Source organism: Phalaenopsis equestris, unplaced genomic scaffold (genome assembly GCF_001263595.1).
Source record: "Phalaenopsis equestris unplaced genomic scaffold, ASM126359v1 Scaffold212195, whole genome shotgun sequence".
Lineage (NCBI taxonomy): Eukaryota > Viridiplantae > Streptophyta > Magnoliopsida > Asparagales > Orchidaceae > Phalaenopsis > Phalaenopsis equestris.
Genome location: NW_018231140.1, coordinates 24,053 through 47,794, shown reverse-complemented (window position 1 = coordinate 47,794; position 23,742 = coordinate 24,053). Strand labels below are relative to the sequence as shown.

General features: G+C 31.9%; 1 protein-coding gene across 1 annotated transcript in view; it reads left to right on the top strand.

Annotated features, from left to right (window-relative positions):
• Nucleotides 1-2,349, top strand: part of LOC110036886 (profilin-3) — a 23,382-nt gene extending 21,033 nt beyond the window's left edge. The window contains exon 3 of the mRNA XM_020741439.1: nt 1,906-2,349. Coding sequence (XP_020597098.1) covers nt 1,906-2,040 — 135 coding nt within the window. The 3' untranslated portion in view covers nt 2,041-2,349. The remainder of the gene's footprint in view (nt 1-1,905) is intronic.
• The last annotated feature ends 21,393 nt before the right edge of the window (nt 2,350-23,742 follow it).

The window sequence follows — 23,742 nt, the reverse complement described above, 5'->3', positions numbered from 1 at the left end:
TATATATTCCTCAACATATACACTTGCAGAAGTGCATATTTCAGATTTGTCATCTTTTTTCTTTAGCACTACATGATTTCAACTATCTAATATTTGAGCTCTTTTAAGATATTATCTTATTTGTTTTAATACGATCTTATTTTAATTATTCATCCTTAAGATGAATATTATTTTCATTATTTATTATTAAAACTATTAAAATTTAAATATTTTTATCTTTCCAAAATATTCTTATTGCAGCTGTTTAATGCATCCTCCTTTGGTCATGAGCCTCTATTAATTATTAATCTTGCAGTATAAAAGTTGTGATAAGAAATAATAAAGGACGTTGCCTAATGAAATCAAGTTTATCCCTCAAATTATGTATTTTTACCTGTCACCATCCCAGCACTTAGAAGTGACTTTTTCTCTGTGAGTTTCTCTCTCTATCCTCTTTCCTGCACAGAGGCAACCTTGACCACACACACAAACACAACAGAAAGTGCCAGAGAGGGAAAACGATAAAGCAATGAAAAGGTGAAGACAACATAGAAATATTTAAATTATTTCAATAAAACACCTAATGAAATAATTATTGTTAAATGACTATTCCACTTAATACATCAAAATTTTTTCTGATGGGGCTTTTTTTTCCTTAAACTAAAAAGGGATAATCAAAATCTAATAAAATTAAATAATCTATAAAATATTTCTTTTAATATTTAATAATTTAATATTCCTGTTTTGTAAGGGTAACTGTCTTACAATTTTGCTCCCTCCATAATTTTTTCTTTCTTCCAAACATTGTTATTTATGCAAGGATGGCTTATATTTGCAAGGCATATATTTTAAAATTTTCATCCCTATGTTTTTTTTATTCTACGAGTTATACAACTAATACTTATGAAATATGTCCTATTTTAATATCCAAAATGATTGAAGCTTATAACCAAGAAGTTTCAATCCATCAAAGGATGTTTAAATAATACTTATGAAATATGTCCTATTTTAATATCCAAAATGATTGAAGCTTATAACCAAGAAGTTTCAATCCATCAAAGGATGTTTAAATAATACTCATGAAATATGTCCTATTTTGATTTCCAAAATAATTGAGAAGCTTATAATCAAAAAGTTTCAATCCATCAAAGGATGCTTAAATAATACTCATGAAAATATGCCTCCAGATTATTAGTTATTAGTATTTAGTGAGTTATTATTTCGTCTTTGGTGTTACATAATGATAAAAGTTGGCCAATTTCATGATTTGTTAATGTTATTCATTTTTTATTTTTTTAAACAATTTGGACATCATTATTAAAAATTAAAGCATTATTGAAACATTAATAACATTCACATAAAAAATAATAGAAGTGTATGTCTATTTATTTAATTTTAACTTTCATTTTGGAAGTAAAAAAATATCAAGATGAAATTAATTTTAGTGTGTTATTCATGTTGATTTTTAAAAATTATATTGATGTGTATTTAGTGCACGTGTGATTGAACAAGTTTTTGAGAAATATTAATACTTAGGGTTTCTATTGGAGCTTTTTAGAAAGATAGCAGTACGAATGCTAGGAATGGTAATTGACCATTCAGGATTAAATCTTCTTTTACCATTTCTATATTTGAATAATTTAGTTGCCTGTGGAGAAAAGAAATAATTTCATATCTCATTTAAATAAAGTAATAACCCTCAACACAAAACATGCAATCATTGATTCATTATTTTCATTCCATAGGGAGTGATGTGATCGGGATGTAGAAACAGTTGACAATTGTTAGTAACTATAGTTCTTTTTTCATGGTCACCTAAATTTGCATTTGGTTAATGTCCCAAGTTTTGAGTTTTTAAATGCAACCATCTTCAAAAGAGTATATTTTTCATTCGTTTCGTTCCTGTGACCCATCATTTGTTTGTAGGGTTCTGGAGGCATTACTATCAAGAAAACAAATCTTGCTCTGATAATTGGCATTTATGATGAGCCGATGGCTCCAGGGCAGTGCAATGTGATTGTGGAAAGGCTTGGGGATTATCTCATTGAACAGGGATTTTAAGTATTGTGTTGTGCTTGTCCTTTTCATTTGCTTTGATGGATTATTGTACTCTTCGTCATGGGATTGCATCTAAAGTTCTACACCATGCATGTGTTTTTCGCACGAAATAATCTATTAAAAATGTGTTGGTTTTGCGTGGGGGAATTGCATTTAAATATGTATCTTTGCCCCCACTTCTGGTCAGAGTTGCTTTTACTTGCTGGCTATGCATTTCTTTTTTAATTGGGTTGTGAGTTTTATGAGATGAAATTTTATATGATGCAAGTATTCAAAACTTTTGTTTTTTTAAGTTGTATTTATTCAGGACCATTTTCTCGTCTTCATAGTTTTGAGATATGGCTATCAGCTTCAATGTTTTTTGCAAAGATTATTTCCTGATTGTTGCTTCTTTAGCTTTGCCAAATGTTGTACTCGAATCATTCCACTTCGACAAGGAGATGCCGTATTGTAGTTTGCATGCTTTGATCGACAGGAAAGTCATCAACTGGAATAGGAGCAGCAAATTTGTAATGTCTGTCAGCCGAGTATAGGGTGAAGCAATGCCAGTAGTGTATGATCAAAGAGGAAGTTGTTACCCTTGCTAGGATTAGTGTTGATAAGAGTACCCAAAACTGAATAATAGCTTGAATTTTGTCTGTTTTTTAGTCAAAATTGTTGAATAAAAAATTTTGTGGGCCACAATTGGATTTGACTGCAAAGATTTGTGTGTGAGAGAGAATATGGGACAAAACGCTATGCCTTGGGCTTGCCTTTTAATTTTTATTTATTGATGGGCATTAAGTAAATTTTTAAGTAACATTTAAGAAAAAAATTCTGAATCATGGAGTATAGAAATAAGGATGATTTGTTAGCTATAGGTTTTTTTTGCAATAGATATGCTTTAATATATAATTTCCAATTGGGAGTGGGATTGTTTGAAGTTGTTGTCAACTTTATTCGCTTTAGCCTGGGCATGTATGATATTGAATGCTTTGTATTGATTTGCCCAATCAGTCTCTAGGGCTAAGTAAGCAGGTGAGTAATAGGCGCTCTGTCATTAGGTCCAATAAAGGGTAAGCTCTATGTGATGATGGGGACTTAGGGTATGTTTGGCACAATTTTTTTGTTGCGTTGCTTTTTAGACCACCACAATGTTTGGGGAATTTTTTTCTAGCCATATTTTAAAAAGTTGTGGAAAATTATTCTTTTTCAACCTAATCTATCAATGTGTTGTGACTGCAAAAAAATTGTTGTCTAATTTTTTGAAATTAAAGTAAATTTGTAATAGCTAATGAAACTTTTTGAACAACAATTTTTTCTACAACAGTTTTAGAATTGTTTATTCAAACGGTTACAGCTTCCCCAAATAGACCCTTAATTTACCTTAGAATTGAGGGAGTAATCGTTAATAGAATTGAATTTATTCTCATTGTTCAATATTGCGGCTAATTTCTCTTAATTGGTTGAGTTGACGTAAAGTGAATTTCAATTATTTTAAATATTGTTTACATTCTTGGTACATTTACTTTTTAATTTTCTTAAAATGATAAGAAAATTTTAAATGTTATTCAAACCAATGATAACATTATATAGAGTTAATTTGAGTCAATATGACTTCATATATTATAACATTATGAGCATTTATTAATATAGACAAATGACCATTCTAAGAGTTTCCTGTTAGCCTTTTCCTTTGCGTTTTGTCTTTGCTAGATGTCAACATAAGATGGTTGAGAAGCAAGTTGTCCTTTTAACAAAACTCTCTATTGAGCCCCATGATGTAGAGGAAAAGGAGAGCTTAAGGTATTAATAAGATGATTTATAAGGAGAGGATCTTGATTTTATCTTGAATAAGGAGATTTTCCTTTATAAGAATACTATCAACTATGCTTCCTTGGTTGAGGCAATGAGTCTTGGTTATCGAACTTTTGTGACTGACAAGGTAAAATCAAAAATGGGTTAGCTTTGCTTCATCCAATTATGTGGTTTTGAGATGTATCTCGATTGATCTTTCTAATGAATCATTAAAGGTGGCGCGTGTTGAGGTGAATTTGGCCAAAATAATTCCAGAAGCTTCTTCTCCTAAGAGCTCCGTAAGGGTGGATTAGCAACAATATCAAATAGTTGCACCCACCCAGATTAAACAACCTCCTCAACATGAACTTCTAGAAGATATTTGGGCTAATGGTGATGAATATGCTTTTGCGTAGAGTGAGGGGATTAATATTGTAATTTTGTGGCCCTTGTATTTTAATGTGGTGAGGGCTAACGATATTGTTTAAAACCCTATCCCAATCACGCAGGAAGGAAAGGAGAAAGTGGGAGAGTGACTTGATCCACAATTACATTAATATTTATATTTCTTAAAATTATCAAAAACTTGGCGCAAATTATATTTAGCGGCTAGGGTGAATGAAATAATTTTGAAAATAGATAACAAACCTTCACACTAGATGTACTATGCAAGTATATGTATCGTTTCAAGTAATATAAGATTTTTCTTAAAAACCCCAGTATCGATCTTACGTGGAAAGCAAAAATTCTTATTATTGACTTGAAAAACTTTTTTCTAAATTGCAGATAAATATGATAGGAGAACATTATTGAAATGTTGGTAACAGTTTAATGCTAAATTTAGGTAGAAAATAAGAACAAAGTTTAAAAAAAACTAGCAATGAAGAATTCTAGGTGAAAATGACCAGTTTGCAAAGTCAATGAAGAACCGGTGAAAATACAATCACAATGTTTTAAAATAAAAATAAATTTTTAAATTATTCTCACCCCACAAGATTAATTCCCAAATACAAGGAGAAAGAAAGAGAACTACTCAGAATTTATGTAGATAAAATAAAAACACATGATTTGTATTGAAAGCTAAGTCTTACAACAGAAAATTAAACACAAATACAAGATACTTATCTTTAAGTCTTCTCCCCAAGCAAATCCTAAATTTTCCTTGAAGCAATCTCTAAATTCTTACACAAAACAAAGACCCTCACTCACACACACTAAAACCTTCAAGAAGTCCTCTCCAACAAACCCCCTAAAAAGACTCTTTTTCGTCCAGAATTTGGCCCTATTAATATATAACTAAAAATCCCCAAGGGTCATTTCAAGCACCATTCAAAATTCACCCAAATTCAATGAATATTCTAGAAAGTTGGTTACTGGCGCTATAGCGCATATCCTGCTCGATACCTGGTTTTATGGCGCCAAATGTGGCACTATGGCGCCATTCAAAATCTTCCATTTTTGCTTCATTTTGTTCTCATTTTATATAGATGTCCATTCCATGCACTTAAAACCAAAAACATACGAAACACCTTCCTTTAAAGTTTATCATAAAAAATATGCATAAAATGAGCATGAAATGTACACTAAAATCAGGTAATATTTGGTGGATCAATTCCGCCAAACTTAAACGTTACTTGTCTTCAAGTAACTTTTTTTACGATATAAGAAGTTATAACTTATGGTAGTGAGCTTTACTTAAAAATTTCTATAGTTTTTGTTCTATAAAAGCAATAGTGAAACTTTAGAAAAATTTTCAATAAATGTAAGAATATCTAGTAGTCAAGTCTAAGAGTTCTAAGTTCTTATTCATTTTGAGAATGACTATAATTTGTCATACCAATTCATAGTAATTAATACAAAAATCTGCATATTAATATTCTAATATTCTATATATATATATATATATAGCTTTTCTTTCTCTTTTGAATTTTCTTTTCTTTCTTTTAGGATCATTTTCAATTTTTTTTCTTTTCATGTCATGTGAGGATTACTATCTCTGGATAGCCTTTAATGATTTTGAAATTTGCCTTCCTCTTCTTACAGTTTAAAACTTCCCACATTTCCTTACTTTATAAATGTTTATTAGCTTTGAATTTTTTTTTTCATAAAGTCTCAATTCTTCCTTTTAAGTGTAAAAATCTAAAATCCTTAATATTTCAAAAAATATAATTTTCTTTACTTTAAATAATAAAAGCATAATCTTATACTTTTATACTAAATATCTTAATTCTAGAACTTACCTTTATTATTAAAAATTTTTACTCAAGTCTTCTATAACATTTATAAAATAAAAAATATAGTTATCTATAGTTATCTAAAGTTATAGTTATCTAAAGTTAACCCAACATACCATAGGTTACGTTAAAATAATTTTTGAAAATATAGTTTATAGAAGACAAATAAGGTTCAGTTTCAGTTTCAAAAAATTTTTCTCCCTTCCCCCAAACTTAAATTTTTAATTTATTTAAAACATTACAATTCATATTAAGCATGAAGAAAGAGAAAAATTTAAAAGTTATAAACAAGAGAACAGTACATGTATAAGTTATAAAAACAAGTGTTGAGCAACAAAAAATCTAAAATTAGCATGTATAATAATAAAAGCACAAGTAAAAGACTACTCTAGCACACTAATAAGATAAATTAGAGCAAAAAGTAAACGGTAAATAATAGAACAAAAAGGTGCGACATAATAGTTCAATATAAATGCACTCCCTAAGTACTAAACAAAGTACAAACATAGCATTCCAACAAAAGTACACGAAATAACTAACGACAAAAAATCTAATATAAGAAATAAAGTAAAAGAAAAACAACGACCTATTAATCATCTTCCTCATCATCATCTTCCAGATCTACAACCTCCTCCATCTCGCTAGTCCCATATGGTGTAAAACTAGGGCAAGTAGGATATTCTACTGAATGATCTCTCCTCATGAATTTCACCATAGCCTCATGATAAGCAATATCAAAATCAGCTCTCTTCTGTGCATATTCATCACTATGGTACAAGTGAGCTTCTGAGCTTTTCACTTGATTCTATAATGAAAAAATATCTCCTTGTTGTATCCATTACAATATCCAGTGAAGTAGTATTAGAAGTGGAAGGTCTAGAAGCTTAAGCTGAAGCTGAAGTTGAAGGAATGTCAGAACCTCCACTCCAAGATCTTGATCTGGAATGCTTTCCATAAATCTCCAAATCAGTTATTCCAATAGGCTTATGAGATGGTAAAATGTCCTCCCATGTCTCATATTTAACCCCATATTATATGCACATGGTGGAAATAAGAGAAAGGTATCCCATACCTTTAGTAGTTCCTCCTCTTGAAAAAAAAATCATTTTCTTGTAAATGAGAGAGCCAATGTCAATAGGTTTCTTCATTTGAATGCAATAGTTCAAAATGAATCTTTCTCAGGTTACCTCACTATAATAATTAGTTGGAAGAAGTATACTAGAAATGAAGTAATGCAAAGCACACGAATGAACGTTAAGCTTTGAAAATGAAAAGTTTACCCGCCGTCTATTCTTTATCTTCTAAACACCATTTCCATTAGTAAAAAACCCCATAATCTCATAGAGTTCAGTATCAGTAGGATTAAAATTTGAATAAAAGAAGGGAAGAACACTATGAAATATGTAAATATGATTAATCTGAATAGGGCTAATATCCACATATTGCCCTCTAACATAAACCAAATCATCAGATTTGTCAGGAAGGTTTGCACAAAAAACTTGAACCACAGAAATTACAACAATGACAGAGAAATAACAAAAGTTCTCCCATTGTCGTTCAACAAGCAGATATTTAATAGTTCCCTTAGGAAGAAGATAACTTCGCTACATAATCAATTTCTTATATTACTGATATCCATATTTGTCCCGAGCTTTCGAACTAGATAATTTCTCGCTATCGAAACTAGATTGTCCTCTACCTCTCTTCATTATAGGAGCCATGAAAAATCTAAAACTTTTCAATAAAAATTCCAATAAATTCCAAATGCAACTTTAAAGGGATACTACAAACACATTCTAATCCAAATAATCATTTAGTCATGGATTTCTCACAATTTTTATCAAAAATTAAGATTTTCAACCTAATCACCATGTGAAAGAAATCCAAGATGAAATAAAAATCTTCAAAGCCAAGATGAAGATCTTACCCAAAGAAGATTAAATATAGAATTTAAAGTACTAACTCCAAGACAATCAAGCACAAATTCAAGCCCTAGTGGAGCAAGTTCCGAAATAGGGGGGGGGGAGATGAACCAAGGTGAAAAAAAAGCAAAAGCTAGCAGTTTGGCGCTAAAAAAGTTTTGAGTCGGTCCAACACGATAGTGCCAAGTAGTGGCGCTATGACACCATGTTTTGCTTGATGAGTGGCGCTGTAATGCCTAATAGTGGCGCTATGGCGCCATTCAAACATATTCAGATTTTGAAAATTTTTGTATATTTCAAAATAGCAAATCAAAACTAAGATTTTCATACTCTAATATTTCCATTTTAATGGCTATTTTGAAAGTTATTTAGTTCATCGTCATTCTAAAATTTAAGTGTGAAACTTCATTTCAAACACTTTGAACACATAAAAACCAACTTTTAACAATAGAACATAACTTGTTTTCTAATATTAATGATAAGTTCAATACATACAACACAACAAAGACTTAAATAGATGTCAATACAAACATAGACAAATATCCAGAAGTTCTAGAGCCTCTATAGAGAACAAAGCCGACACACACATGAACACTTAATACTACATATTTTCACGTAATCAAACACTTAAATGTAATTATGCTTAATGTTGTCCCCCACCTTTTGAACCTCCAAATAAGTACAATCAAAGAGATGGTAGAATGGAGCATGAGGAAAGTATCAAGCAACTATATCATCAATCCATTTGTTGTTGCTATACATACTTGGTAATCTTGTAAACATGACATGTGGTTCAATTGGAGTTTCAACTACCACTCCAAGTGCTCATACTAGTGGAACATGTCACTTAACCTGTTGTGGAAATGATATAACTCCTCTTTAATCTTTCCAAGTTTATCCGTAATCTACTCCAAACACAATGTAAGAAATCAATTGAAGTAGGTTTTAGCATCTTTATGCATCATCTTATTATCTTCAAACCTTCCATTGCTACTAATCTCGATTGCTCTCTAAGTATGAATTTTCTACTCGCTACTCTCCATAGAATGTTTAGAACTATGAAGGGATGCCTTCATTCTTATTCTAGGCAGTTTAATAATAAAGAAGAGAGAAGAAGAAGACAGAAAACGGAAATTTGGGTGGTTTAGGAGAGTTATTTGAACTGTGGCGCTATTGTGCCAGATCCGACACTATAGCGCCAAACAAACTTTTCAAATATCTAAATTCTTTGTCCCCTCATCATTTTCATCAATAAAATAATGTTTTATGCCATCTTAATCATGCAAGACTCAATATTACTTCATAAACTCATCTTAACAACAATCACTAAACAAATCAAACCACACCGATAACAATGGGTTGCCTCCCATAAAACATTTGGTTTAACGTCATCAGCCTGACATATCCAAGGTTTTCAATTTGGTTGACCCAAATTTAGGATCTCCTCAAATGTAGGACTATTTCCACTTATAAGAGCTTTTAATATGTGTCTATTTACCTTAATTATTCTCCCAATTTAAGGATCTTCAGTATCAACAACACTATATGAATAAACTCTTATCACAATAAATGGTCCTAACCACCTGACTTAACTTTGTCTGGAAATAATTTCAATCTTGTGTTTTATAACAGAACTTTTTGTCCAGCCTCAAAATGCTTTTTCAAAATCCTCTTATCATGCCTCATTTTCATTTTTACCTTATAAATCCTAGTGTTATCATAAGATTCATTTCTTATCTTCTCAAGCTCATTTAATTGTAAAAATCTTCTCTCACCAGCTTCTTTCAAATTATAATTAAACTCTTTAATAGCCCAATAAGCTTTATTCTCCAATTCAATTGGAAAATGACAAGCTTTCTCTTTTATGAGTCTATATGGTGACATTCCTATAAAAATTTTGTAAGCAGTTCTATAGGCCCATAATGCACTATCAAGTCTAGAAGACCAAGCTGTCCTATAAGGATTTACAGTTTTTTCCAATATTCATTTAATTTCATGATTGGATACTTCTGCTAAACCACTGGTTTAAGGGTGGTAAGATGTAGCAATTTTGTTTTTAATCCCATACTTTTGAGTTAATATTTTAATTATTCTATTCTTAAAATGACTTCCCCCATGTGTAATGGTTACTCTTGGCATTCCAAATCTTATAAAAATATTTTTCTTAAAAAGTTTGCAATACTCTTAGCATCACAGTGAGGTAAAACAACTGCTTCAATCCAATTAGAAACATAATCCATAGCTATCAAAATATAAATTTTTCCAGAATATGGTATAAGTGTTCCAATAAAATCTAAACCCAAAACATAAGAAATTTCAACTTCTAAAGTAAAATTTAGGTGCATTTCATTTCTTCTAGAAATATTACCCACTCTAAGACATCTATCAAATTTTGTATTAACATCTCTAAATAACGTAGGCCAACAAAATTGAGATTGTAAAATCTTAAATGCAGTTTTATCAACTCCAAAATGTCTTAGAGAATCTGAATTATGACATTTTTTCAAAATTTCTTTGGTTTCTTCTCTCGGCACACATCTTCGAATAACTAAGTCCTTACATTTTTTATACAAATAAGGGTCATCCCAAAAATAAAATTTTGAATCATGAATGAACTTTTTAATTTGATGACTATCTAATCGGTAAGGTAAATTGTTACTAACTAAATAGTTAACTATATCAGCATACCACAAAATTTTCTATTCATTAATTGCATATAGTTGTTCATTGACCAGACCCACAACTATGTGTATTTTTAATCTCCAAAATATTGCCAATAACTTGTCTCAATTTATATTTAGCGGTTAGTACGAATAAATAAAATGATATAGATAATAAATAATAAAACTTTACATTAGAGGTACTTCGCAAGTATTTGTATCATTTTAAGTAATATAAAATTTTTATTAAAAATCTGAGTATTGATCCCACGAGGAAAGTTGAATTCTTTAAATTAAACTTGCAAAATTCTATCTAAATTGCAGATAAAATAAAACTAAACAATGTCGATATGATTGCAAAGGTTAAGCCAAATTAAAGTAGAAGGAAACAACTAAGATTAACAACTAAACAAAGTAAAATTAACGAGTTTGAATATTATAAAAAAATCTTTCCCCTTATAAAGAGATATTAATCTGTATAGGATTTGAATGACTAAAAAAAGATGATATATTGTGAAAAATAGGAACATTCCTATTTTTTTCCCCTCATAGTTCTAGCAATGAACATTGGCTAATTTAAACTTTTTCACCAGCTTGTGTAGTAGTGCTGAATAGATTATGGCCTCTCACCTCCATATTACCCACTATGCACTCTCTATAGGATCTACTAGGGACCCTTGCGATCTAAACTCTAAAAAAATTTGATAAAATAGATATAGTCTGTCACCATAGAAACTCAATTCTACGCACATCAAAACTTATCTCTCTCTCTATTTGCACTCCCCCTTAGGCAATAGCAATGGCTCTGCCTAGAATGAAGCATGACACTCACTAGTTGGGTGAAATCATAGCCCTCCTGGGTCTTTATGTTTCTTGATGGATTTTAACTTCACAAGTGGTCAATTTGTAAAGTCAATGAAGAATCAGTGAAAATGTCATCATAATTTTTTAGAGTAAAAAGAAATCTTTAAATCATTCTCATCCAAAAAGATTAATTCCCAAAAGTAAGAAGAAATAGAGGAACTACTCAGAATTCATGGAGAATAAACAAAAACACATAATTTGTATTGAAATCCAAGTCTTAGAAATAAAAAAAAAAACTTAATAAAGAATACTAATTACTTTATGTTATCTCCCCAACACAAATTCTGGAGTTTCCTTAAAGATTTATGCAAACTCTTACTCTTACAAACAAAAAAAACACTTAAAAACAAAAGTAGAACTTTCTAAAGGCTTCAAATGGTGCCCAAATGTCCTCTCTTTCATCCCATTTTTGTCCCAATTAATTGATCTCTGATTATAATCTAGGGTTGCTTCAAACATCCCTTCAAAATTCAACCAATTTCATTAAATCTTCTTGAAGGGTAGTTACTGGCGCTATAGCGTCCATTACACCCGTTTGTGGTGCTATAGCGTCAGGTGGAGGCGCTATGACGCCATTTAAAATGCACTATTTTTTAGGTTCATTTTTTCTTCATTTTCTCTAAATGTCCATTTCATATGCCTGAAACCAAAAAATATTCAAAATAGATTCCTTTAAACTTCAATATCACTAAAAATATGCATAAAATGATCATAAAATATGCACTAAAAATAGGTAATATTAAGGTGGATTATTCCCCCAAACTTAAATGTTACTTTTCCTCAAGTAACTCCTTTATACTATGTAAAAACCAAAATTTGTGGAAGTCAGTTAACTTATAGATTTCTATCTTTTTTGTTTTATAAATTTGATAGTTAAACTTTAAAACTTTTTTAAAAACTCAGATTAAAACTAAAATGTAGGAATATTTAGTAGTCAAGCTTAAGAGTTCTGATTTTCTATTTATTTCAAAAATAATTACAATTTTTTCATATTTTGAATGCTATATTACAGTAAAAGAAACTTCATGGGACTTAATTTAGTAAGGATGCTAATACTTTAAGCCTTAAATCATAAATACAATTAAGTTCCTTTCTTTAAGATGATTCAAGTGGAGCCATGATTCAAGTGGAGCCAAAGATGATTCAAGTGGAGCCAAATTTTGATTAGGCATCTTCTCAAGATTCTCCTCACATATTTTTCATTTTTGCTTTTTCTTTCTTTTTCTTTTGATTTTTCTTTTCTTTTTTTCCTTAGGATCTTTTTCAATCTTTCTTTTTTTTCATTTCATGTCATGTGAGGATTAATATATCTGGATAGCCTTTAATGATTTTGAACTCCACTATCTTCCTTAAAGTTAAAATTTTTTCACATTTCCTTATTTTGACAAAATTGTATTAGCGTTGAAAAAGATGTGTCATAAAGTTTCAATTACTTCTTTTTAAAGTAAAAATCTAAGATTCTTAATATTCCCAAAAATGCAATTTTCCTTACTTTAAATAGTAAAAACATAATCTTATATTTTTATACTAAATATCTTTAGAACTAACCTTTATTATTAAAAATTTTAACTTAAGTTTTCTAAATAAAATTTAAAATATAGTTATCTAAAGTTAACTTAACATACCACATGTTATGTTAAATTAAAAATTTAAAAATATAGTTTTCCATGGACAAATTAAGTTTAGTTTTCAAAAAGATTTTTTTCCTCCTCTCAAACTTAAATTTTTAATTAATTTTAAACGGATAGTTTAGGAAGAAATAAAAATCATAAAGTTTAAAATAAGAGAATAGTACAGGTACAAGTAATAAAGACAAGTGAGATTAACATGTCAAATGAAAATAAAAGACTATTCTAGCATTTAAACTAAAGAAAAAGGTATACAATAAAAGTAATATAACAATATAGTGTAATAAACATAAATTTAATAGTTCAATACAAATGCAAACCTAAACATTAAACATAAGAACTCTAACAAGCGAACAACAACCTACTAACCCCATGAAATCTAAACATAAAAGCAAAATACATAAAAATTAACAAACAAAACCACTCATCATCTTAACCTTCATCATCATCTCCATCATCATCATCATCACTAGAATCTAAATCCTCCTCCAAATCATCAGAATTATAAGGTGTAAATCTGAGGCGAGTAGGAAACACTACAATATGACCACCCCTTAAGAATTTCTCCATCACCTCATGATAAGCAATATCAAATTCAACTCTCCTCTGCATATACTCATCATTATAATAGAGTTGGGCTACTAAGCTTTTCTGCTGATTCTGTAATGTTAATATATCTCCTTGTTGGATAAATAATTGCTCCATTACAGTATCAAGTGCAGTAGTACCAGTAGTAGAAGGTCTAGAAATTGAAGCTGCAGTGGAATGAATATCAGGACCTCTACTTCTAGAGTTTACTTCAATATGCTTTCCATACATCTCCAAATTTGTTTTCCTAATAGGTTTATGAGATGGTAAAACTTCTTACCAAGTTTCATATTTCACTCATGATTCAACACATATTGTAGTAATAAGAGCATGATACCTCATACCTCCGGTAGTTCCTTCTCTTGAGGAAATAAACTTGTTCTTGCAAATCAAAGAGCCAATGTCAATTGGTTTTTTCATCTGAATGCAACAAATCATTGTAGCACTTTCTCGAATCACCTCACTAAAGTGACTAGTAGGAAGCAATCTACCATAAATAAAATAGTGCCATGCATGAGAACGAATTTTAATCTTAGTGAAATAAAAGTTTACCCGACATCCATTATTAATCTTTCAAAATCCATTACCATCAGTTAAAAATCCCATAATTTCATCTAGTTCATCGTCAGTAGGATGGAACTCAAAATACAAGCAAGTAGGGACACTATGTAGCTTTTAAAAATGATTGATCCGAACAAAAATAATATCCACATATTGCCCTCTTACATAAGCCTAATCATCAAATTCAACTAGAAAATTCACATAAATTCTCGAACAAAAGAAATCACAACAACGATAATGAAATATCAAATGGTCTCCCATTATCACTCCGCAATCACATATTCAATCGTTCCGCTAGAACGAAGAAAACTTTGTTCTGCAATCAATTTCTTAGATTTTAGAACACTGTATCTATTAAATTTCTACATTTATTTAAATAAAAATCCTTGATTTTTCTATTCATCACAGTCACCCACCGCGTCAACATAAGCAGCTTTGAACCGCGCACACGTCTTCTTCTGATTGGGTGCCACCAGCTGAGTCAGCCCTTTTTTCACGCACCAAGAGTTTGTCTAATGCCATATGGTCAATCCATCTGATACACACTCGATTAGGTAGTCCACCATCATCATCCTCGATTAACCTAACCCGTAAGTTGTTCAACTTTAAACCTTAAGATATTTCTCAATAATCAACCTAATTAAGTGCAGTTTGTTCCTACACCTTCATCTACTCAAGATGAACACATCTATATGGTTAAAATACTATGAAATACAAGATCTTTTTAGAATTGGTGAAATTGAGCTCAAAATTAGAGTTAACGGTTTATACCTTTGCCCAAGAGGTGAGGCCTTGATTGGGTGCTTCTGGAAGCTTCTTTGTGAGCCGACGAACCTTGTCTAAGTGTTTGTTTGAGCTGAAATAGGGTCTAAGTAGGAGTTCAATCGAAGGGTGGTGCGAACTTGGTTTAGGAGTGGGTTAGAGTGCTCAACAGAGGGGGATTTTGATGGGGAACTTCCTATTCTGGTCTGAGGAAGCTTTTAGAAAGTTTAATTGGAAGCTTGCTGGTTTTTTGTGGAATAACAGAAAATGCCATGGATTTTGAACTCAAAATTGAGCTCAAGCAGAGGAATCTAGAGGGAGAAAATGGTGGGCTTGAGCTTTGAAGTTCTTGAAGAGTCTTTGGAAGCAATTTTACAGAGTATCCTTAAAGAAATTGATGAGTTCTCTTTCTTGGCAGTAGGAGAGGGAGTTTAAATAGAGGAGCTTTGGGTGGCTAGCTGGGCTTCAATTTAGGTGCAATCGGCTGCCTATGTGGAGGGCTGAAGAGTGCAAAACTCCAATTCAGATGATCCAGCATGGATAGGAGAAAATAACGGGCGTTGGGATTTCCATTCTGACGGCCAACAGCTTCCACAGGAACCCCCTAAAATTGTGCAGACACCCACCCATATTAGTTATGGACTAATGGTCTCTTAATTTAGGGGATCTCTTCCAATATTTGTCTTAATACAAGATATATTTGCCATCACCTTTAACCATTCAGAGCTAATCTTCATTAACCCTCTCCTGGCTATATATATTTGTGAAATGGGAATGGTTCAAGTTTGGAACATTTGTTTTTGAAATCCAAAGGAAGAAGAACTGGGAGATGTTACAGATCCTGAAGAAAACCTCAAAAAATTCTCAAGCTATCCTACTATTTGGCTTTAATTTAGAGAAGAAATACTTAAATTTTTCATCCTACTAATTTTATTTATTAGGGCTTACATTCATGTGAGACGATCATACAAATAGCCAGGAAGATGTGAGGATTTAGGACACAACGAATGACAACATCGGAATCCTAAAACAGGTTAGGGCTTAAATTGTATAGTAGAATTGTATAGTAGGCTTAAATTGTATAGTAGAGCCATACAAAAGCCTAAAGATAAGTTGAGGATTTATGTTGCACTAGGCGGACAACCTCAAAATCATATGACTTATTATTTAATTCTAAGGAATGATTTAGCTGGTATAGACATGTTTTGCTATTGAAGATGACCGTGCTGCACACAATGTTAGCTCCGAGCTCCTCGTTGAGGCAAGTTTAAGTTTAGAAGTGTCAAATTATAAATATTGAGAGAAGTATCAGGTTTAGAGGTTAAGTTTTCTAATGTGTCAAGTTATGATGTCAAATCAAGTGTTTCTTAAGGTTATGGTTATTTAAATATTATGAGGGACATTAAAGTTGATTAGAGCGACACCGGTTAGGATCCCATGATTCCCTCGTTCCGGTATCACAAATTTATTTTAAATTTACTTAGCTTAAAAGAGTTATGAAACCCATTTAAACCGACGAAATCTCATTAGCAACCGTGGGTTACCTCCACCGAGGGATTCTCGTAAATTCAGAAGAAGATCAAAAGCCCGTAAATTCAAAAGGACGTTTTAAATTTAGTGAAATTTCAAAGGATTTATGGTTACCTTTGAAATAATTTGTTTTAGTTTTTGGAAAATGTTGATTAATTTTGAAAAAATATTTTTGATTTTGCAAGTGAAGTAAGGTACTCACCCAAGAATTTTATAATAGAAAATAAAATGACACAAATTAAGTAACACTGGAAAAGCGTACCTGTCATCTTCTCGACATTATAATTGAAATGTTAGTCTTTTGTAACATGTATTTAATGTTGCAGAAACTTAAATAAGTTGTAAGAGTAGATGAAGTTGTATCTAACAGACTCCGAAATATTATTTATTGAGGCCCAAAAGATCTTAATGGATGATTTTAGAACAAAATATAGCAAGTTCAATTTGTCCTTCAAAATATTCAAGTGATTATAAAGTGTTTGGGGAATGACCCTGAATTGCTTTAAAGGTCCCTTGAAATATTTGAGTTCATTTTGAACTTATCATATTGCTCTACTAATCATCCTAGCTCAAATTAAAATTACCTCATTATTTGGTAAACTTTGATATTTTAATTGTCCCGCAGACAGGGTACCTAATTAATCAGTTGATATTTCACTTAAAATTTATTTAGGTGAATGCCCCTAAGGCAAGTTTCACTCATTAAAGAGCTTTGTACGCACCACTAAAGCTTGGCTTGCAGTGCTAATCATCAACCATGTTGTCCTCTAAATCCCATCAAATGAATTAAATATCAAGCCTAGATCACTACCAAGCCCTTTAATAAATCTAATGGGAAAAAGATTAGTAAAGGTTAGAAGAAGCCATATCATCATTAATTGTGGACTTAATCATAATGGAAACATCATCTCCTTAGCTTTAGCCCATCACTTGAAAACCATTTGATTATAATTAACTTCCAAATCTGATAATTTAGAAAATTCATAATTTTATTCTTATTATGAAAAATGTGGCAAGTTGGTTTTTACCTTTTACCCATTATGTTTGAATCATCCAAACATGTTAATTAGAATCAAAATTACCCCTTTCCCTTTGGTTAATCCTAAATTTTAATTAAAGAACCAAAAGCCTAAAATGACCACTTTACCCTTAGGGCTCTTCACCTCATAACTTATGAAGCATAATTCAAGCGACTTAAGAGATTTTAGAATACCCTATCTAAAGAGTAATTAAAACATCAGAGGAGAAAATTGTGGTTTTTTAAATTTATATTTAATTTAAAAAATTATTTTAACCTAGAAAATAGGATTTTTAAAGTTAATTTATTTAATCAATAAAAATAAAGATTTTGGTTTATGAGAAAAGTATTAGAGGTTCCCTTAGGTTAGAGAAAACACTTAGGCAAAATGCTATGATTTTCTAAATTAAGTTTTAATTTAATTTTTAATTATTCATTGGTTTTAAATGATTTAATTAAATGGAAAAATATATTTTAATTACCAATAAATATTTTTACATTTTTATTAAACCTCCCTAAGTCCACAAAACTCAGAGAAATAAATTTTATATTTTTATTTTTTTTTAATTTATTATTGTAATTATTTTAATGAAAAAATATGGGAAATACATTTTTAAGCCTTTGGAAATTTATTTTTAACTTATAAAAGTTAGGAAAAATATTTTAGTGAGTCCCAAGTGATCAAGGAACCATTAGAAACATTTTGAAATATTTTGTATTTTAAGAAATTTTAATTATTTTTAATTATTTTTAATTCAAAATAAAGCACAAAAATCAAGTATTTTATAAAAAAATACTTTTATTTTTCCTAAGTGCTCCTGATCACAAGGAACTCATAAAACTACTTTTCATAATTTTATTAAGTATATTTAATTTAATATAATTATTTTTGTGCAAAAATACAGTGTTTCTTAAAAAATCAACTTTTGTGCTTAAACTTAATCAAATAATTCTCGAATTTTTACAGTAAGTTAAAATGACTTTTACACACAATGTGGAATTGAATTTGTTGATTTTTAATTAATATTTAATTTAAACTAATTAATACAGGATAGACGCATTTAATTAATTATAGAAACTTACAAAATTATCTAAACCCTCATAATATTTTTCCTAAGATTCTTTGATTACAGGAAAGCTACTAAAATTTGTCCCATAATTTTTGAAGTGGTAGTTCAATTTATATAAATAAATTAAGCCAAAATAGTCATCTTAGCTTGAAAATTAGGGTTATAAACTCAGAGAAGTCTTCTAACCTTGGAAAAATCAGAGAACATAGCCTCTATCAGGAGGAACAAATCATAAAAATTTCAAGCCATTGTGAGCAATGCTTAGACATAATGAATTGAAGTACCACAAAGAGTATTTAATTAATTAAAAATCACAGAGTTGTCAAATTTTTTTTAGTTTTGATCCACATTATTCTCTTCTGTTTACTAAGCAAGAAGATATTTTTAATTTATTTTTATGACTTTTTTATGAAATGATATGAATTTTTGAAGTTATGACATTTAAAAAAATCCAAAAAAATCCATATTTTTCTAATTAAACACGCGACACCACCTCAACCTTGGTAGCTCCTAAGTATTCTCATAAGCCTGCCTTTTTTTTCCATTCGCTCGTTCAATGCAATCTCAACCATTTATGAGATAAACACGCGATCAGACGACATCTGTTCATCATATCCAAGTGACCTAACCCATAAGCCGTTCACACTAAAAACTTAAGAGCTCGAGCTAGACTCAATTAAATCACTTCGAGTTTGTTTCTATGCCTACATCTACTCAAGGATAACATATCTATATGACATATACTATATAAAATATAATAAATATGAATGGAGAGTCCAATGAAGCTCGATTTAGGGTTGAGGCTCAATAGCTTTATCTGAGAGGGGTGGCCTCAATCAGATGGTTGTAGAAGCTTCAATTGAGTCCAATGAACCTCCAGTTGAAGTTCTAGGCCCCAGTGAGTTATCTAGGTATGATTTCGATCAAAGTGGATTTCAGGTGTTGATCAAATTCTATGTTAGGGGCTCACTGTGATGGGGCTTTTGTGGTGAATCAACTCCTCTCACTCAGAGAATGGTGTGTGCACAGTAATTGGAGTTTGGTGGAGTGTGTAGCTATGGGAAAATCTATCCTAGTTTTTCCTAAATTTTTAACTCAAAATTGAGCTCTCATAGAGGTATCCAGAGGGGGAAAATCGTGGGCTTGAGCTTAGGAGTCTCTGAAGAGTGTCTGGAAGTAATTGGGCAGAGTCTCCCCAAGGTAATTGGCTTACCATATGTTTTAGCCATGGGATAGCAGTTTAAATAAAACATCTTAGGGTGGTTTCCATGGCCAATTAATGGGTGAAGAACAATGCTTATGTGGAGGCTTTAAAAATGCCAAAGCCAATTGGAATTGGCCAGCTGAGATCTGTGAGTTTGGGTTTTGGATGGATGCATGGGGCTCTTGATTTTGGTTTTATTCAATAACTAGGGTGGTTGGCTAGAGCAGGGGAGGTGGTCAGGTAGCCAGATGAGCTACAGGGAGGTTTAATTTTGCTTAACTCATAATGGTATGACATGATGACAAGTATATTTTGGTTTAGGCTTAAAAAGAATAAGATTCCTTAAATCAAGGGACCATTGGTCCATGGATCCCATAAGGTGGGCTAGGTTAGTTTAGCCTGGTCGCTAGGGTCCAGAAGGTGGCTGTAGAGTCTTTGGTTTTGTCAATTTGGCATGGCTCAGAAATTTTGGTGTATGGATTTAATTTTTGTCAAATAGACTTGAAGTTGGGTTTGGGTTGGGCTAGCCATGAAATTGAACTCAATTGATTGAGCAACTTGGTGTACATGATTGTCATAAATATTTTAGAAAAGATTTGGAGTGATTTTGAATTGATTTGGAGGGCCAATTTGAAGGAATTTGGACATTTGGTCAATTTTTGGGGTGTTGGGTTAGACATGGGTTTGAGTTGGGCTAGAGTTTGGCTAGGGCCCAATTGATGGTTCAAATTGGTCCTCAAGATTGTCATCAATAGTTTTAGGTATCAATTGGGTGGAAGTTTTGAGGTTATGGGTTCAATTGAGTTGAATTTCGAGACATGGTAAATTTAGGGTAAAATTGGGGGTTTTGTATTTGGGCGAAATTGAGCTCAAAGTATTGGTAAATTGGGTTAAGATTTGGTTTGAATTGAGTTGGTCATGATGAATTTGAGTTTAGATTTTAATTTAGGGAAAATTGGAACCAAATTGGTGGACATTAGGGGTAAATTGGGGCAATTAGGCCTTTAAAGGCAATTTGAAGCTTTTGGTCAAAATTAGTCAAATTGGGTTCAATTGAAGAGTCTGAATTAATTTTGGGGACATTTGAAATAATTTTGAAGGTTTGAAATAATTTTGATTTTGGGGACATTTGAAATAATTTTGAAGGTTTTGGTAAAGTTTGGGCTACCAAGGGTATTTTGGTAATTTTGGCAAAATGAGGGGTGATGCACCAAAATAATATACTATTTTAAGTACTTATTTTATACCTATTTTTGGTGATATTGTACTTTAAAGAAGGGTATTTTTATGTTTTTGTTTTAGGCATTTGAAGCAAAAATGACAAAAAAGACAAAATTTGGACTCAAAACAGCTAATTTTAGGATTTTGGCGACCAGAGAACTGGCACATGATGCGCTAGAGATGATTTTTTCAAATTAAGGCAGTTTGAGACGAAATTTACATGAATTTTCAAAGGGACACTTATTCTACACTCCTCTTGGAGTAATTCAATGCATCTAGTTACTTTGGAATGTTCTTTTATGAAGGGATATGACTCTTGGATCAAGTAGCACATCTCTTGAATTCAATTGAATTCAAAAGAGTTGAGAATTCAAAAGAGTTGACTTTTAGATGGAATTTTGGAGGGAATTTTGAATTCTTTTCAAAAGGAGGCAGCCCAAAATAAAAGAGGAAGACTTCATAGAGTTGAAGAGGGCTTTTGGGTGTGGCGTGATTTCAAGAGAGAGAGAGAGAAGAGGAGATTTCCTTCTAGGGATGCAAGAGGAGAGAGAAGGTGAGATATTTCTTCTTCATTACACTTCTAAGAGAGAATTGGGAGTGATTGTAAAGAGAGAAAGGCTTGGAGAGAACTTCTAGGGATTTTCCTGGGAAGGATTGTGAGATAAGTTGTATTTTTATTTTTTTTTGTTTTGTAAACTTATTTTTATATATGAAATTCGTGTTTTGTCGTATCCTTTTATTGAATTCTGAGTAGTCTTTTTTATACTTCTCCCAACTTTAAAGATATGGTTTTGTGAAGAATAGATTTTATTTTCCACGATTTTAAATTATAATAATTTGTGATGATTCGAACTCTAATCTTCATTTACTTTTCAATATGACCAATTGAAATGTTAAAACTTATTGAGAGACATATGTTCCTAAATGAGATAAGATTTCTACAACATAGGGAGAATCACATTTGATTTCATTGGAGAGCATGTCATCCATGGGATTGGGTGCAAAAAATGGGGAAATATAATTTGTTGGATGCAGAATTGGAAATTTTAAAGTGACAGATTAAAATCCCCAATTTAGTTCAGTTGATTGGAAACTAATGTGAGATTGTTAGCCCTTAGGGGAGGGAGTAGTGGATGCTCTGGAGTTGCAACCGGTATCCTCCCAGCCTAACCACGGAATTAGGGACCAAATTCAGGATTAGTCAATGTTCTTTATAGCACTCAAAAGAGGGTAAAGAATAGAATTGCTTTTATTTGGCACAAAATAGTTTATATATATATATATATATATTTCAAATGATGTCAATTTATTATATAATGATGGAGCTGGTAGGTGTGGCGGCTGGTACTCTACTAGGGTTTTTATGGCTCTCTGCTTTGGCTTGCTAGTAGGCTGGTGGTCGAGGAAGGTTTCTTCTTCTCTACTGGAAGTTTGGTTTGCTGGAGTTCTTTTTTTCTTTTGGTTTCCTCAGCTTTGCTTACTTTTTGCTTTCTGGTCTTCTGGTTTTATCCTTGGGATTCTTTCTCTGGTTTTTGGTGTCATCACTTGGTCTATGGTGGTGACCAGCTGGCTGCTGGTGCTATTTTTATGTTCCGAAGTCTTCTTTGCTGAAGTGGTTGGTATTGAAGTGCTTCTCTACTACTTGGGTTACTGTTCCATTGGTTTGTTGGGTTGGTTCTTCTAGTTTGTTTCTGGTTTCTCATTTTTCCAGTGTTTTCATTGCTACAAACATTGATTTGGACACTAACATTCAGTGGGCTAAGGCCACCTATGCTGGGGTGGTCGGTCACCCTAAGGAGAATTTACAAAATATGGATAAGTTAATCTTTCCACAAGAATTTCATGAAACTTTAGCTGGCAAAAGTATTTCCCCCTGTATTCACCCTCTTGAGTGTAAATAAGGGGAGCCTACAGTTTATTTTTCACCTCAGGAGGTTATTTCTTTAACTGAAGAGGTTAAGCTCACTTTGGGGGGTAAATTCCTACTTGGTCATCCTAAGATGGAACTTTTAAGGAGCTTTTTGAGTCCTTGAACTTTAATGGTGCCTGGCAACTGGGTTTACTAGATGGCAGGCATTTACTCATTCAACGGAGGCGATCATAGAACAAAGGCCTCATTACTATCAAAATTTTAAGATGTTTGGACACACTATAGATAGGTGCTATAGGCTGCATCCTCAAGTTAAAAGAAAAACTTCTTCCATGAAGGACAATGACCCCACTTAGTTGCCTCCTAGGGATAATGTGGATGGCTTACAGGATGAGTCACAGAGCTCTCCAACTTCTTTTGTTTCTATTACTTCTCTTTCTCTTCCCCAGGGAGTGCTAAGAGAGGAACCCAACATTATCACCATAATTTCCCCTACAGTTAACTCCATTGAGGAGAGGTTGCAGGATTCACTCCTGGAAAAGCATTTGGAACCTCAGCTTCCTGTTGTTGAGGGAGAGAAAGTTACTGCATTAAACCAACTTATAGGGGAAGATTGGATTGTGCAGACTTCTAAGAGAAAGAAGAAACAGACCACAAAGTCTCAAAGATTACAAATGGAGGCTACTTCCATTGGCAATAATCTGTAGGTTGAATCCTCTTCTGGCCCCTCTAAAGGGAGGACAAGATCTAGATCACAACCTTCACTCCATATTTCTCCTCCCAATGTTCAAGTTCTC